This window comes from Theobroma umbraticum, unplaced genomic scaffold (assembly GCF_002168275.2).
Source record: "Theobroma umbraticum cultivar Fairchild unplaced genomic scaffold, ASM216827v3 scaffold_44.0, whole genome shotgun sequence".
Lineage (NCBI taxonomy): Eukaryota > Viridiplantae > Streptophyta > Magnoliopsida > Malvales > Malvaceae > Theobroma > Theobroma umbraticum.
In genome coordinates this window covers 4,758,720-4,776,514 of record NW_018397255.1, presented here as the reverse complement: position 1 = coordinate 4,776,514, position 17,795 = coordinate 4,758,720, and the positions used below count along the sequence as shown (strand labels likewise).

At 32.0% G+C, this 17,795-nt stretch overlaps 2 protein-coding genes across 2 annotated transcripts; both read left to right on the top strand.

Annotated features, from left to right (window-relative positions):
* The first annotated feature begins 1,074 nt into the window (after nucleotides 1-1,074).
* On the top strand, nucleotides 1,075-3,174 carry LOC110409547 (DNA-directed RNA polymerase subunit beta). Its single transcript, XM_021418917.2, has 5 exons — nucleotides 1,075-1,195; nucleotides 1,298-1,932; nucleotides 2,020-2,073; nucleotides 2,165-2,349; nucleotides 2,787-3,174. The coding sequence occupies exons 2-5, from the start codon at nucleotides 1,335-1,337 to the stop codon at nucleotides 2,871-2,873; spliced, it is 924 nt and encodes a 307-aa protein (XP_021274592.1). The 5' UTR covers nucleotides 1,075-1,195; nucleotides 1,298-1,334; the 3' UTR covers nucleotides 2,874-3,174.
* Nucleotides 3,175-15,387: 12,213 nt separating this feature from the next.
* On the top strand, nucleotides 15,388-17,323 carry LOC110409722 (Integrase-type DNA-binding superfamily protein). Its single transcript, XM_021419167.2, is given in 3 exon segments — nucleotides 15,388-16,379; nucleotides 16,381-16,660; nucleotides 16,662-17,323. Coding segments are annotated over 3 exon segments (1,116 nt in total). The 5' UTR covers nucleotides 15,388-15,825; the 3' UTR covers nucleotides 16,944-17,323.
* The last annotated feature ends 472 nt before the right edge of the window (nucleotides 17,324-17,795 follow it).

Sequence of the window (17,795 nt, the reverse complement as noted above, 5' to 3'; positions counted from 1 at the left end):
TGTCACTTTTTTAAGGTTATTTTTATAATTTTACTGTGTAAAATTAAAACCCTAACTCTTTGTAGAAATATTAGTAATCCACAATTTATTAATTCAATAAAAATTCACAAGAGTATTAATAGAAAAAAGACCATGTGAAACAAAATGAAATTAAGAGATGTAGGTGAAATTTATTCTTCATTAATAAAACTTAAATCATATAATTTATGAATTAATTGATCCATACATAAATGGATAAATCCCATTTTGAATTTATAATATTGATCATGATGTGAGACAGGATCAATATGGGTCAAAAAAAAAAATAGTGAAGCAAGTAGTAGTACCTTATATATATAGTCAGGTGGTAAATCTCATTCTTATATATATATATGGCTTTTGTAAATGTAATAAAATAAATAAACTTTTTATGAATATTTTCAATGCTTTTATGTAAATACCCTTACAAAATAATAAAATGTAAAATTTCTTTGATATTCTATATAATAGCTGACATTTTTTAGTAATTACTTTTGCAATAAAAATTAATTCCAAATAATCGCTTCTATTTCTTTAATGGGTAATTCTTAATTACTAACCTTTTCCTTCCATATATAATATATGGAGAAATATTCTTTTGTAACATTATGAAAACTGCAAAGACTTAATAGGGATTTTAATGAGAAATCTTTTGTAATAATAGTCTTTTGGTCCCATACATTTAATAACAATTGACAAAAAGGAAAAAAGAAAACTTCAAAATTGTTTAAAAGATCTTCTAGACTTGAAACATGTCACTAGATTTTAAGTCAACTTTATAATTTTTAGACCGTGACAAAATTTTTTTTAAGGAATATTTTTTTTAATTTGAGAAAAAAAATTTAAACTCAATTTTTAAATATATATATTTATTCTAAAAATAATACATATAGTCAAATATATAAAAAAAAGAACGTAATTTTCAGAGTAGAAAACTCCATTAATAGTTTAAATAATAAACACAAAGAAAGAGAGCCCAAGATTCCACGTGGGCCACAGCCCACGCGTTTCTCTTGAAAAACATAAAGCCCCAAATCGCATTTCAAAACCGCGGGTCAGGCTCCGAAATCCCCATGGTTCCCGCCCTCACCAAAGCACAAATTTTTTTTCACTTGAAAACCCTTCTCCTTCTTATTTTCTCTCATTTCAAATTCCATTCATCTTCGCATCTCAACAGGTCAGTACTCCGTATCTCAAAATCCCCATTTTTGGTTCTTTAAAATTTCATTTCTTTTTGGTTGAACCCTTAATTTTTTAATCTTCTTTTTCATTTTAACAGATTTCGGTCGAATTAACGGTTTTTTGTATATTTCAAAATGAACGGAGATAATTTTACCGAGGGGAAACCGAACGTGCGTCCGGTTTTAGGTGACATAACAAATCGATCAGTTAAAAGAGGGTTCTTGTCGATTTCGGACAAATCAGGGTTTAATTCTAAAGAAGAAGCAGATTCCCATTTTACAAAACAAGTTTGTTTAGGTGTCGAACGTTTGATCGAAGAGAAATCTAAAACAACCCATTTTGAACCCAACCCTATATTTTCGCCGACTTGTAGTGGCGAAATTGATACATTAAAAGAGGATGTCATTTCGGTTGATGACAAAGTGAGTGAGGTTAAGGAGGGGTTTGATTTGTCCGATAGCGAGGATACGTTGGTGCAGGGTGAAGGTGTTAAGGAAGTGGGGGATCCGGTGAATGATAGTTGTAGGAATGAGGGTAAGGATCTTGGCATTGGTAGATTGGCGTCGAGTAAAGGTGGGTGTATCGAGTGGTCGAGGTTGCCTAAGTCGTCCTTGCAGAGTTCTAGGTCATTTGAGTTGGAGAGGTGTGTGGGACTCAAGAATGATGATTGCGTGAATTTGAATGCCGGTGTTGATATGCTCAAAGCTTGCTCTTGTTCTTTTTGCTTGAAAGGTAACTGCTCTAGCTTCTTCCCCTGGAAATGGTTTCTCCGGTAATGTGTTATCTAATGGGTTTCGCCTATTTTGCACTGATAATCAGCTGCTTACATTTGGTCTGACCTACATTATCAGGATATCAAGGGTCGAATAGCAGGTTAGTTGAATAGCTAACATTTGCTCTAGTTTCCTTAGGTTTATTTTATAACCTGTGCGTTTCTGCATTGTTTTCTCCCCCATTTTCCCAGTGTTAAAGAAAAGTCAGAAAGAAGCAAGCATTTTAGTTCAGAAAAGTGGTAGGGGTAAACAGACTGAGATTCAAAGCCAGGGAACTGCCAATAAATCTTCAAAATTAGAATCTGACCTCACCAGTCAGTGGAGATCACTCTTTCTTAACATGGAGGATATATTTGTTCATGAAAACAGCCAGCTTGTAAGTTGATCTATTCTTCAATAGCCTAGATTTGAACTTTCCATGCCTAATTTCCTATGGTTTATTTTTTAAATCACTTCTTCTTCTACAGATTTTTCCAATCTTTTGTCTTGTCCAAAATATTGCTTGAATTTTTATTTTAAAGTTCAAAAGAGTGCTTGAATGATCTAAAGAACTCAGTTTGTCAAAAGAAACCTGAATCCTTTTGTTTGATACAAGGATTTGGTTAAAAACCACACGACTCTTTGTTCTTGATCCCTGATTTCTTGGTTTTTGGACTATTAGTACGTCTTATCTCCAATCAATGCTTCATTGTTGGAGTTCATGGCTGCTTAGTATCAGGCTAAATTCATAAGATCTCTATTTTCAATATCTTGAATGGGATTTTTCCATGTATAATTTCATATGTGATGGGTACAATTGAACTTATTTGGCAGCAAGCCAGTTACATTGCACTAAAAGATTTAAGGGAGAATTGCAAGATGGATCTGGAGAGGATAACAGGGATGCCTTCAGAGAAATAGGAGTGTGCTTGTGATGCTTATTCTGATTGTAAGATCATCTTGGTGCTCCAAGTTCCAGTCATTTGTATTTGTATGTGTGCACATGCATGTGCCTATAACCGATTCTAGGTTCCTTTTTGACAAACTCTAATGTGTTTACAATTGTCAAAAAATGTAAAATGTATGATCTCAGTTTGTAATGTCTGTTGTTTTCTAATATGTGCTTGAAAGTACTTCCATTTTAGTGAACCTCCATCTTATAAACTTGTTTGGTTATGCCTTCTACTTAAACCTGTAATCACATGTGGTTAGAGGAGATAAATGTTAAACTGATCCAATCTGTCTGTTGAATTCTCTTGAAAATAAATTGATCCATCTAATTTACTAGAAAAATCAATTGTAGTGAAATCAAATTTAAACTTGAAGGGACCTAAACACAAACTTGATTCTGAATTGAACTCAATTACTCTCTGCTTTCTAAGTAAAATGTGATAAAAAGTCGATCTAAACCCAAAGACCTATCCAACTTGCCTGAAACCCAACTCGGGTTGCCTTTAAAAGTCAACACCTTGAGCTAGTAGTAACTTGAAGCTTAAAATGTTGCAAAAGTTAAAGCAAAATACAATCTGAGCCAACTTGAATTTACCCACCCAATTGTCACCTCTACATGTGGTAAAGCCAATGACTGTCACCTCTACATGTGGTAGGGCTTATGACTAATTTGGATGGATTTCTTTGCTACAGTGTACCGTTAATGTTTTTTCTTACTAAATATCTCTTTGGACAAAATTTTCCGGTCTAGGGAATGACAACACTACATTTTGTATTCCTCGTCTTGGTTGATTTTGCATTCTTATACCTATTTCAGTGTTTGCATTGGTGGAGTCCTTGGTATGGTATATATTTGGCTTGAGAGTAACTTAGCCGTTGTGAGATTGTTTTTCTTTCCTTCTCTCCATGACTGAGGCTGTTTGCTTATTGGTGTCTCCCCTTTACCCTCATTCCCCCCCACCCTCTCTCTCTCTCTCTCTCTCTCTCTCTCTGTGATACTCTTGAGCCTTTTGAAGTTGAAGAAGACTAAGAGAGTTGCAACATCATAATAATGGTTTCTGTCTATTTCATTCACATGTTTTTTATTGAACAAAAACTATATCGAAGTAAATTTATGTTCATATAAACTAAGCAGGATGTCAATAACAGCAACCCTTAAGTTTAGAAAAGGATCAAAAAGTGATATATGGACTTGGCAATTTTGTTTGTTGGTAGTTTATCCTCTCCTCTAACTAAGATGATTTATAGAAGAGGGGCAGTCATAACGAAATCACATATTGCCAATATCATTGAGGCAAAACTACGATTTTAGTTTAAAAGATTGTAGATTTGATAACCCACGGTTCAATCTGGTTGCTGAACTTTAGCTGGCCTTTCCTCAGAGTGAGGAAAAGTACCTTCCTGTCAATAGTAGAGAAAAATCGTAAGAATTTTCCTTCTGCTTAATCATGCACCCCTAGATAAGCATGATTTATTTTTTTCATAGGACACGTGCTTTTTTTGGGTTGGGCTAGGTAAGTGAACATAGAGTGCGGGAGGGTCCAGTCATTCATAGTGAAGAGGGTGGCATCTTTTTAGTGGGGAAAAAGTAAGTCAGTCTGATAGCCTTTTTCAAAATCCGTGTTTGCATGAATGGATTTGGTGAACGCGCGTCTTGAACGGAAAATAAATTTAGCCAATAAATAACTGACAGTGATGGTTTTGCTGGTTTGCCTTCCTCGTTTATGCCAACAAGTGTAATGCACCGTGTGTTGAAAATAGGTCTCCAAATTAGCTGGGGTGTAAAGTTGGCTGCATATGAAACTAGCAGAATAGTTTAGATAAGCAATGAGTACATTATCCCCGGTGGGAAAGATGTGATTGTAATCGGAAAACTTGCAGACAGAATAAAGCTAACTGGAAAAGGTACTGAGACCTCTTCAAAAAAATATATGTAATTTTGCAAATTGTTCCAAGTTTAGCACTCTAAACCTGCGTTGGTTGCTAGAAATTTCTAAGTCATAGGAGTGCATTGCGGAACGTTGTTGGACATTAGTATTGATTGTCGGGCTTAAGTGCTAACAATGATAGTAAGGTAAATTATCAATTGTACCGCTTGAATTGTTTGCTTTATTATAGCTCGTAATAAAGACAGAAACAAGAATGAAGCCTGAGGTAGAAGTAGCTCAAGCTTTTTGGAATCCTAAAGTTATAAGTAGGGGACCTGATTTTAGACAGACTAGGCGTCCAGAAATTTGCTTTACTTTACTCTTGAATGCTATATTCAATGTTCGTTACTTGAGTTGGTTGCTTACTAATTTCTGAATACCAAGTTGAAGAGTTCAGTAAACCATTCAATGAGATGAATATTGAATTGGCGTGGCACTTGATTATAAAACAGTTAAATGTAATTGAGCTTTTCCCATTCATGTTACTGGTCCTGAATGGTTAGTGCCCTTTTTCTGCATTGTTAAATGGAGCACTTCTCCAGTAACTAGCGCCTCTGCAAAACAATGGAATTGATTTAAAGCAAAACATAAGCCAATAAACATCTTCTCTTAGGCAATAGCAGCAGTATTTTTCTTTTTGCTCCCTTTTCAAAATACTAGGCACAGTTGAAAATGTACTCTATCTTGTGCCATCACACATCCCACCCATCTTCTTCATTGATTTCTATGTAGCCGTCTAGGTGTTAAGAGGGTATCCGTCAGTTATATGTCAAATATCAGCATTGAATTAAAAAGTCTAGTTGGCTTAGCCTTTAGAAGCCCGTTTAGCTTTCCAGGTCTAGGTTTCAAGTTGGTTTCTACTTTCTAGTTTAGGTCTAGCCTTTTATGTGTAGCACGTGGTGCTGGTTTTGCTTAGCTTGAGGGTGGTCTATGATAAATAGACTCCTGATAGAGTGTCAGATGCAAGTATGTCGTCGCTGATATGGAATGCCCTGTTTTCATTTGATTTTGGGATTCAAGTTTGACACCCGTATGAATAGTAAAATATTAAAAACATATATGAGAATGAGATAGGGATCCGAAGGAACGGAAAAGGATAATACAGAAGAAAGGACCTGTACGCAGATGCGGACTTTCCATATCTTGTTTCGGGTCCCTTGTACAATTTCGAGACAAGCCATGCTATGAGCCCAAGGGATGTAAAAAGACTAGCCCAAAAGGAGAATCTGATGTGACTTGCTTGAGGATGGAGGTTGGCCATCATTGGGAAGCAAAGGATCAATCCTTGCGCACGGAGAAGTCATACTCCCGATTACTACTTTCATCATGCAATAAATGGTTGAAATTGCTGACTTCCAACAGTGAATCTCAATGGCAAAACATTCATGAAACGTTCTAGAGATTTTTAGCCAAACTATTGGTGCAAAACTCGTTGCATAATTGAGCAGGCAACAGCTTTACGTTGTTAGCGGTAGGGGATTTGATCCTTAGCACAAGACATCTATGTGTAAAGTTTTTCAAAGGAATTTTGTGTGATGATCAAATTTTTAGTGACAAATGTAGGGATCATCTTTTTTGGGTTTTCATCTGTTTACTGCATTCTCGTTTGAAAAAGAGAATCTGAAAACCTGATCCAGTCAAGTCATTTTCATCCAGAACTTTCTTGGATCAAAATTTTGTTAATATCCAAAACCATAGTAATTTGTTCTAATCCCTCCACTTACCTGATGAAGCACTAAACAATCTATTTTTTATTAGCAAACTACGGGTAATTATAAATTACTTGTTTTGTGTGAATATTTAACTATACACTCATATATATCGTTTTATTTAGATTTATCTCGAGACTCCATTCCCTGAATAAACATCATTGTTTATGTAATCAAATTTCTTATCGCCATCATTTCCAATATTAGAGTGGGCACCCTATTCTTGGCCTTTACCATCCAAATTTAAGATAAGACAAATATATACACTTCAATTCTCTTGAAATAATTGTTAAGTAACATCAACTTGGACTGATGTTTGTCCACAAACAAAGTTTAAATACGTTAAAGATGCAAGAAAGCTATATATCGTTCACACAAGGAATGATTCCGGTTTGCCACATAGCTTCAATTTCACATTGTTATAATCATTGTGTCCTCCATCCACATCCTTTATTTTTTTTTACAATAATATCTTCGTAATTCAACAAATATGATATTACAATAATTAAAATTTAACATAGACCAAATTCTAAGTAATGATATTCACAATAAATATTAAAATTTAAAATTCTTTCACGGCTGTATTCCAAATATTAATGCTCGAATCATGAATCCAACAACCCTAAGCCACGTTGTGTAGCTAGTCTCAAGACAAATTAAGCTACACTTCATGTCATCAAGATAATGATTTATATTAACAATACCTATATATATATATATATACTTTTTACCCTACCTCTTTGCAATTAACAAAGAAAAATATATATATTATAACATTTTATAATGCAATTAAATACCCTAGTTACCGAATGAAAGCTCATAGTGGTGGCAAAACTAGTTTATCTTGGCATTAATCTATGTATCATCACCATTAGCTTAATAATTGGCTAATTAATTGCTATTGCTTTCGATCATAAACCTAATCCCTAATGGGGACTATCGTTGGTTAAACGAATTTTTAGAATGAAATACTAATTTAAAATCCTATCAAGCCGTCGTGTGGATAAGTATGCGACACATTGCTTTGTTGCTTCATCATTAAGATGATCTCAGCCACTCTTCTTGACACTGATAAGGAGTTGACAATCAGATCAGGTCAACTGATTCTTTTGAAGTGATAAACGTCAACTAATTGAAGAATTTAATTATTAAAAACATATTTCTTGAATTGGTGGCCAGGAAATGGTTTGCCATTTTTCTACAAAATTATTTGCCATTTTTTTTATATATTAATTCTTTTTTGTGTTTAAGTTAGTTTGGATTGATTAGTGTTTGGTTGGCTGAAAGGACTCTTGGGATTGATATATGCATACAACTGATACAAACTACCAGCTAGAAACAAGGTGATCAGTTTTTGGGCTCCCATTAATTCGATCGTGAGATGCCACCAACAATAAGGCCAACTTTGGATTTGATTCAAATCAGCAAACGAAGGAACTATTACCCTTCTTTTCTCTTTGCCATGAACAACAACAACAACAAAAATTGATCCAATTACTTGCATATTTTGAATTTTTCAATGTAAATATTAATCACTAAATGAGTAAACGGATAAAACTCATATATATATATATATATATACATATTAAAATAAATTAACTTTATTCATTTTCTTAAACTTAAATCCGATCTCTTAGACATATAGTGTAGGAAAGGTATAAGAGTCAAACTTGAAATTAAAGTGGAAAAGAAGTGGGTTGCAGCAGCAGCATGGATGCATATTCAAGCGTATAAGCATCATCCCAGAATGACCATTATTGAACATATATACATACGTATACGATATGGAAAAGGTCACCTGTAACATCAAGCTGTGGTAAGGGTAAGCGAACCTTTTTAGCTTCTTGTGCAATAATTGAACCTCGACGTAGAGCTCCAAAAATTCAAGTTGGCATCATCTCGAACGGCGTATCTGAACTAGTAAGGCGGATCCAATTTTTTTTTTTTCAATAATGTCATAGTTAAGATAATTTAAATTTTTAGAAATTATTTTAAATTAAATAATTAAATAATATATTTATAAAATAAATTTAAAATTTTATAATTTTAAAATATTATTTAACATACAATACTATTTTTAATTAACTAGATAATAATTATAAATTTAAATTATTAAATTAATTAAAAAATATTTAAACATAAATTATTTAAAATCTTAATCTATATTAAAAATTACTTAAAATTGAAGTTGTTTTAAAAAATTAAAAAATGTAATCAAGTATCAAGTATTGCAAAGAGGAAGCGTCATTGCAAATCTTAAAACTATAACTTGAATTTTTTAAAAAAGAGTGTAGTTTAGATTTTTTTTTTAATAAAATTTTAAATTATAAAAAAATTTATCTTTTCATATAGTATTTAAATATTAATATATAATTTATTTTTTTTATAAATCTATTTTGAAATGAAAATTTTGACCCTACTTTTTATAAAATTGTAAAAAAATTAATAAGTTCACTAATATCATTAACTATATAAAATTATAAATAAATAATATAACAAGTAAAAGTTTTTAATAAATGATAGGTCCGCCCTTATATACTAATCGATCAGAATGGGATGATATAGTAGATCAAAGGCTTCTTCTACAAACTACAAAGTCTTGAGAGAAAACAAGAAACCTAATACACCCAATATGTCAACACGATAGAGAAAGCCTATGAAAGCCATTAGGTATCTTCTACACAAGTGATTTTGAGTTTGAATATTATTCTAATTCTTCCTTAATTAATATTAATTTTGATTACATATATTTTTTTTGTAAAATATGACATATTTTATTTGAAGATGTTAATGAATACCTTATAATTGGATAACTTATATTACTCAACCGAATCGAATAAGATTAAGATTTCTTGTATATATATATATATATATAATATCTTGGCATGGACCACCTGAGTGGTCGTAAAATTAACAAATTATTCTCAAATAATTCCCTCCAAGTAAAATAAGAAAATGAAAGACAAAGACTATTTGCCTTTCTTGAAAATAAAAAGAAATTAAAAAAAAACAATTATTTTTGGAGGTACCTCGAAAGTCACATGATGAAGTTATAAACTCCTAAAGAGTAACACGAAAGGGCACGTGCTCTGTCCCCTCAAATACCAATAAGCCGACTCTTTTTTTTTTTTTTGCTCTTTTTGGGTATTTGCTACTTATGTATAGCATGAATTAAACAAAGAAATTGAGTACTTGACCACACAATTCCTTGAACAATCAGTTACCAGTTCATAAAGGGCCATGTTCTTATTATATTGCTTTGTTAAAACAAAATAGAAAACAAGCTTATAGGAGCCACAATTTTAACTTATATTAATAATAAGCTACCTAGACTATTTATACTCGATCATTTAATTTATTGATAGGTATATTATCTCTTTATCTAAAAAATAAAATTTAAATTCTTTATCTCTTAATTATAAAAAAAAATATACCTAAGCTATTCAATGACATCCAACAAAGAAAAGAAAAAGATTTATTAACATTCTAGTAAATAAGTCCATTTCACAAACTCCCAAATAGTTAGGAAGAGAAAAAGAAAGAAAAACTATACTAATTATATATTTAATTTCAGAAGAAGCTGATGTTAGCTGATGTGGTCGAGTGTAAGTCCAACAAGAAAGTTTGCTACTTTAGTGGTTTGATGTCATAAAGAAGGAGAAAAGCAAAATGAGGCAATCCGAAGACAGGAAAAGGAGGCAGACTATTTAAAGGAAAAATGGTGCCAAAGGGCTTCCAAGGGCTAACATGAAATGAGATGTAAAATAATAAAGCAGAAGAGATTAAGCAGTGTCGTGCTGGCGTCACCAAATTGGCCCTTTCTCCATCCATGAGCTGGTTTTCACGTCCTTGAAGCCATCCCTAAACTCTGACATGCTCCTTTTCGGACTCATTTTGTTAATTCCGAAAGTTTCAAACACCAAAAACAAGTGAAGAAAAAGAAGGTGGTCTGGTGTATGTGTCCAAGAGGTGTTTTTAAAACTTCAACTTAATCAACCTTTTACGCCAAGAAGAGTTAACTTAATAATTAAGATTTGATTGTTTGATGGTAAAATCATCAATTACTAAGTTTGGATTTGATTTATCATGATTCTTTGTTGATATGTTTAATCTCAAATTCTCGATTCTAATAGACTATATGACCTATTTTATGTTAATTTAAAGAAAAATTAACTCAACATATAAGGTTCATTGAGTCTCAGTAATAAGTTAATATGACTAAATTTAGAATTGATATCAATTTTCACCTAAATAAAACGTAATGCAAAAAATAAAAATTTAGATGAAATCAATGGGTCCGACTTGCTTTGTTATTGTTTTTCATGATTTTGTAATACATTTTTAAATTTTTATTATTCGTTTACGTGTGTAAAAATCACTCAACTATTCATGGGAATGAAGGTCCAAAAATATATAAAAAGAAAATAATAAAATAGAAAAAGAATTGGAGCAGAAATAAACGACATCTGTATTTTTAAATATTTGAAGCAGAGAAATGTAGAAAAAGATGAGGAGGAGGAGGGAGGGGAGGCGTGGCTTGTAAGTGATGTCCACGTCTGAAACGACGTGTAATCGCGTCAAAGGTAGGTTCCATGTCCTACATACATACACACGCCAATGCTTTGGAATTTGGGATCCTTTTCGCTTCCTTCTTACGCAACTTCGAGCAGGCCCCCCGCAACCCATTTCTCAACGTTTTGACTTCGTTTTCGCTTAACCATGGTAACCTTTTCTACCCGCCTCCTCCTCCTCCAATATTTGGAATTGTCTCTTTCACTCCCTATTTCCCTCTTTTCCTATCAAGATTCAGTCTACGGCCTCCCTTAATAATATCAAGCTCCATTATTGGAATACCAAAAAAAAAAAAAAAAGGGGTTTGAAAAATGCACAACAAATTAAAATACATAAACGTCACATGAAAGTTGAAAGATATTTTTCATTGCATAACTAAAATCGTTTTCAATAATTATTAATTACTGAATAAAATTATTATTATAATAATTTCTTAACTAACTTTATTTTAACAATGATACCTTGTCTCATAACATATAAAAAAATTATATCCATTCATGTTTATAATAAAAAGAAGTTATTAATAATTATGTTCTTGAATGTTTAAATATTAGATAATGGTCAAAAGCCCTCTCCAATCTTTGTGCTTTTTAATTTTATTCAATTTAACACCTACATTTAAAATCAAAATAATTTAGTTTATTGATTTTAAAAATTCATCAATTTAGTCATTTCTCCTAAAGGTATATAATTTTACTGTTAAAGGATAATGTTAACACTGATATCAATGCTAACATCATTACGGATATGTCATATTTTGGTGACATGATGTTTGAGATGATCACGTGGCATGCCACGTGATATCGAGTGATGATGTGACAATGCCATGTGACACTATATAATGATGTGATAGTACTAACGTGGTATTGATATGCTGATATATCAATGTCATATGGCAGATCAAACATTAAAAAAAAAATTATCATGTCATAGGGACTAAATTGAATAAAAATATATAACACATGGATTAAATTGAGTAAATTTGATATGTTAAGAGACTAAATTGAAAAAATATTTGAAAAGTTTAAATTTTTAAGTAGATTATTGATATGTTTATCAATAATCTAAATATTTAAGTGTAAATGATTTATGATGTTAAAAAATAAATATAAATATTTTCTTGCTTCATTATTTGATTATAGAATATGTAAATTAATTTATATTTTTTACAAAAATTAAGTTTGAATTATCCTTGGATAAAAAAATTTTGAAAAAATTTCATACTTAAAGTCAAATTTAGATGAATAACTTGCATTACATTAAAATAAAATGATATATAATGATTAAATATGTTGATTTAGTTACAACATTCACAATTTATAAATACACATTTTTTTGAAATTATTCAATTCTTACCTAATTTACCTTTTATTTAAATTTACTCAAATTAGTAAAATATATTAAATTAGTTACAACTTCCACAATTTACAAATACACATTCTTTTACAATTATTCAAATCTTACCCAATTTACCTATTTATTTAAATTAACTCAAAATTTTTTATAAAATAATTTTATTTAAATCAAATACCACAATCAAATTCTGCTAAATTTAAATTTAAATTATGAATTTGGATCTACAAAAAAAAAATTAATAAAATAAAATGATACAAATATTTACAGTTATATTTAACTTTATCAACCATAAATGTAATTTTTAATTTAAGAAATTTCAACTTAAAAAATATAACTTGAAATTTAAACAAAATAAAACATAAAAAGTAAATAAAAATTTGATATGGTAGAGCTCAGATTCTATAGTTATAATAAGAAGTTTGTCATGTCCAAATTAAGTAAGTTAAAATAAAAAATTATTTTTATAATCATCACTAACTTCATATCTCCGTTCTTCATTTTTTTTATAAAAAAAACTAATCAATATATTTTGCTAATTTGACTTTAGCCCAAGTTAAAAACTAAGTTAAATAAATTTTAAAATTTTAGAATATTATAAATACAAGAAAAAAGAATTTATTTAGTCATTTTATATTATTTTATGTTAACAAAATATAAATTATTCATTTAAATTTGACTTTAGGTATGAAATTCTTTTTAAATTTTTTTATAAAAAAATTTAAAAATTAATTTTTATAAAAAATATAAATTAATTTACATATTATAGAATCAAATAATCAAGTAATAACATATGTATATATATTTTCTAACATCTTAAATCTTTTACACTTAAATATTTGACTTATTAATAAGCATATCAATAATCTACTTAAAGATTTCTATTTTTTAATTTTTTTTTTCAATTTTGTCACTCAACATTTTGATTTTGTTCAATTCAATTCTTATACTATATATTTTCATTCAATTTAGTTTTTATGACATGGTATAATTTTTTTAAATTTTTTTTATCTATCACGTGGTATTAACATGCATGACAGCGTCATGTCATCGTATAGTACTACATGACATTACCACGTCAATATTCGATGTCATATGGCATGCCACGTTATAATCTCAAATATCACATCATCAAAATGTGATACGTCAGCACTGATGTTATCGTTAACGTGAACGTGATATTATCTTTTAAAGTTAAAATTGAATGTCATTATAAGAAGAGACTAAAATGATGTAATCTCTCTAAATCAAAAGATTAAATTATTTTGATTATGAGTACATGAATTAAATTAAATAAAATTAAATAATACAAGAACTGAAGGGATTTTTTGACCATTAGATAATCCAACAGTCACAGTGGTTTAGTTTGTGTTGTTTAACTCTTATTTATTAATAATTTTTATGATAATATATTTTGAGTGAACAATGAGATAAAAAGGATATGAAACGGTGTAGTATTTGACGTTCAATTTTAACTCAGCCGACACTGACCAAGGTTAGTTAAGATGAGAAAGAGATTAAAAAAGAAAGAGATCCATACAAATGTGTGATGGAGGCAGAGCCTAATTGGCCTTTCAAGCTTCAACCTTTCACAAATCTGAAGAATCCAATGCCCATTTGCTCGATCTTCTCTTTCCATAATCCCCTTTCCCTCTCAGCCTGGCGCCGCAATTGACGTTATGCTGTCTTTCTCTCTCTCGTTCGCTCCCTGTTTTTGTCTTCAGTGGTCACATGATTACACTCATTTTGTCTTTAATTTAATACTTTTTAGTTAGTATTATTACAACTTTAACCAAGGTTTTCGTTTTGGCCTTACATTAACAAAAAAGAAAAAAAAAATCTTTCAACCTTTCATTGCTTCATTCCTCCACAAACTGCCACATCCACATTGGATTATTTATTTTGTTTTAAGATTTTATTACTAATTAATCTCACTTTGCTCTGGAGATGAGTTTGAAGATTTAATAATTATGATCTAATTAAACTCTTTTGTAATTCGGGTTAGACACTGTTGTTTGTGGGTAGCAATTAACAATGATTTACTTTAGATGGTTTTTGTCACCTTGCATGTGAGCAGCATCACGAGTCCTAGTCCTTCCTTTCAGTGTTTTTTATTTTTTTAACATCAAGTACAATTCTCAATTACTTGAGTAAAAACCTAGGTGGTTTTGTTTCTAAATCCTAATTATTTGTATAATCTAAGTAAATGGTTTTGATTCAAGATATTAGAGCTATGATATTCTAAAAGTAACATTTAATTGTAAATTATCTTATATAATTATATTAAATTTCATAGTTAACTTTGAAAAATAATAAAAGATGCTATATATATAATTTAGTTAAAAGAATCTCGTAGTGTTTGTTTTTTTGTTTTTTTAATTTAAGCCATGATCTATGACTCATTATCTTACTCAAATCTTTAGGTCCATTTTGCTCTCAAATTTATCAGTATGGTGTACCAAAAACACAAAATCATTGCCCAAAAGATTAGTGATAATGATGATAAATATTCATTGATGTGGCAAAGTGGCAGAGGCAGAGCATGCCGCAAACCAACACTAAAGGACAGAAAATCGCATTAAATTCCAAAAGGAGACCAACAAAAGGGCTAGCAGCTGCACTCGATTTTCATCGCAGTCAACAGAATGTCCAACCAATCACGCCTTCACACTTGTAAAGCAACCATTTAGAAACCGACACCTGCCGGTTCTGCTTTCAAGTACATGGCAAATTCCCATTGAGGTAGCTCTCATGGAATAAAGGGCATCTTTGAAGTTGACGAGAAAAGGGGGAGGGGAGGGGGATAAATTAAATTAATTAAGTAATGACTAATAAAAGTTAATTAAAAAAAATGTGAAAGATCTCAAGGGAGGGAAAGAGAAGCCACATGGGGGTAGGGGGTTATATAAGTAGAGATATGGTGACCCTGGAAATGCAAGAGCGTAAACACCAAAGTGAGGCCTCAGAAAAAAAAAAAAAAAAATTGAGAGTGTTTTTAGATTTTGCAACAGTGTTTGATCATTTCAGTTTTCTTCTTAATTCGGCCCTTCTTCTGTAATTCCCCGCTTCTCTGAATCCCTTTCTGTCATCGTCTGTCTTTCAAGCTGAAATATTTGTGTCAAAAGCAGAGGTAAACAAACCTACCAGGGTTGTGTTTTTTGAAAGCCAGGTGATCCAGAATAGAGATCCAGGTTTCTGTTTTCTTTTGTTCTTTTTAGTTACGAAGTTTTAGTCTTTATTTTCTTCAGCTAAGAGGGCTTATTTTTGGTCCCTCAAGGTTGTTTTTTATCATACTATTTTGCCTGTTCTTTTGTTTTGGTTAAGAAACAGGTTGTTTCAAGTTTTAACTAGTTTTTGGATATGGCAGCAGCTATAGATATGTATAATAGCAGCAGCAGCTCAGTTTTCTCAGATCCTTTTAGAGAAGAGTTAATGAAAGCACTTGAACCTTTTATGAAAAGTGCTTCATCTACCTCTCCTTTAGCTGCTGCTTCTTCTTCTTCTTCTCCAACTTGTTCTTTTTCTTCTTACCCTTCTTGCTCCTACTCGAAACTCACTTCTCCTTCACAGCCTAACATGTACCCTGAATTTTGCTCCCCATCGAGCACCCACTTGTTTTCTAATCATGGGTTCTCTAACTACAACAACCTGATGGGTTTCGAGCAGACAGGTTCAATTGGGCTTAACCAACTCACCTCTTCTCAAATCCTCCAAATCCAAGCCCAAATCTACCAACAACAACAGCAGCAGCAGCTTGCTTCTATGGCTACTACATCATCCCTTCAAAACCAAAGGCTCAACTTTCTTTCCCCAAAAGCTGTCCCGATGAAACATGTCTCCACCCCTTCCAAGCCTACAAAACTCTACAGGGGAGTGAGACAGAGGCACTGGGGCAAATGGGTAGCTGAAATCAGACCCCAAGAACCGAACCCGCCTTTGGGCTTGGCACCTTGATACAGCAGAAGAAGCAGCTTTGGCTTATGACAAGGCTGCTTATAAGCTAAGAGGAGAGTTTGCCAGGCTCAACTTCCCTCACCTCAAGCACCAAGGAGCTCATGTTTCTGGAGAATTTGGTGATTACAAGCCTCTCCATTCCTCAGTTGACGCAAAGCTGCAAGCCATCTGCCAGAGCTTGCAGAAACAAGGGAATTCAGGAAAGACTTGTTCTGTTTCTGATTCAAAACCTAACAGTGGTTGCTCCTTCACAGCCAAAGGTTGAGGTTGATTACCCTGTGAAGAGTGAGGAGTTTGATCAGTCTCCAAGATTTTCTGATCCTAAAGTGGAAAATTCACTGTCATCATCATCATCCCCGGAGTTATCTGATGAGTCATTGGCAGGATCTTCTTCACCAGAATCTGACATCTCTTTCTTGGATTTCTCTGATTCAAAATGGGAAGACAATGAAAACTTTGGTTTGGAAAAATACCCTTCAGTGGAAATTGATTGGGAAGCCATCAGGGAACTATCTGAGTCTTAGGAAAAAAAAACCTACTATCATGTAATCTTCTTGTATTTTCTTAGGTCAAGTATCTTTTCTCTTGTCACGTAGGCTGTGTTAGTGTCTCTACTAGGCCTCTACAATGAAATTTTTGAAATTTGTAGAGGTGCTACGGAGCTTTGATTAATTAGGGGTCAGTTTAGAAGTTGTATCATGTTAATATGTGTAAGAGATCAGAGGTATCTCCTTCCAGACTGGTCTTTGCTGGTACTTTTTTTCCTAGCAATGGCCGTTGGAGAGCTTCCAGTTTATGTTTGGTTTCATAATAGTAGGCCGGGTGTAAAGTTAAAAAAAAAAAAAAAGCTTTAATGTCTTCTGAATATATATATTTAATGTACCTTTGTTTTTATTTTTCTGTATCTTTGTGTAAATATAAATGGTGTGCATGTGTTGGTGTCTGATTCTGCATCTTCGCGTGTCTCTGCCCTTAATCTGTCTGTTAAGGCATCATTCCTGGTCTCTTAAACAGTGTTAAACAAACAAAATTTTGATGTAATCTATGAGAAGGGGCCATGTTTTATAAAGCAGAACAAATGAATCCAATTGATTCCGTTGTTTTATATTTGTATTTTCATCCTCTGGTTGTGGAGAATTTTTCATGTTCAACTTGTCCACACTCTGTGCTTGACATTGAATCTCTAATTTAGGTAAAGATGGGTAAAGGCTGTCTTATTTGATCACCACTGAGAGGTCTCTCTTCCTGTCCCTTTTATTCATTTATTAATTTATTTATGATCAAAGCAACATCATCTTGAGCTGTCCTATTGGGTGCCTATAGAAAAAATTGGTGAGTCTGATTTTTACTTCTCATCAATCGATTGAGTTTTGCAT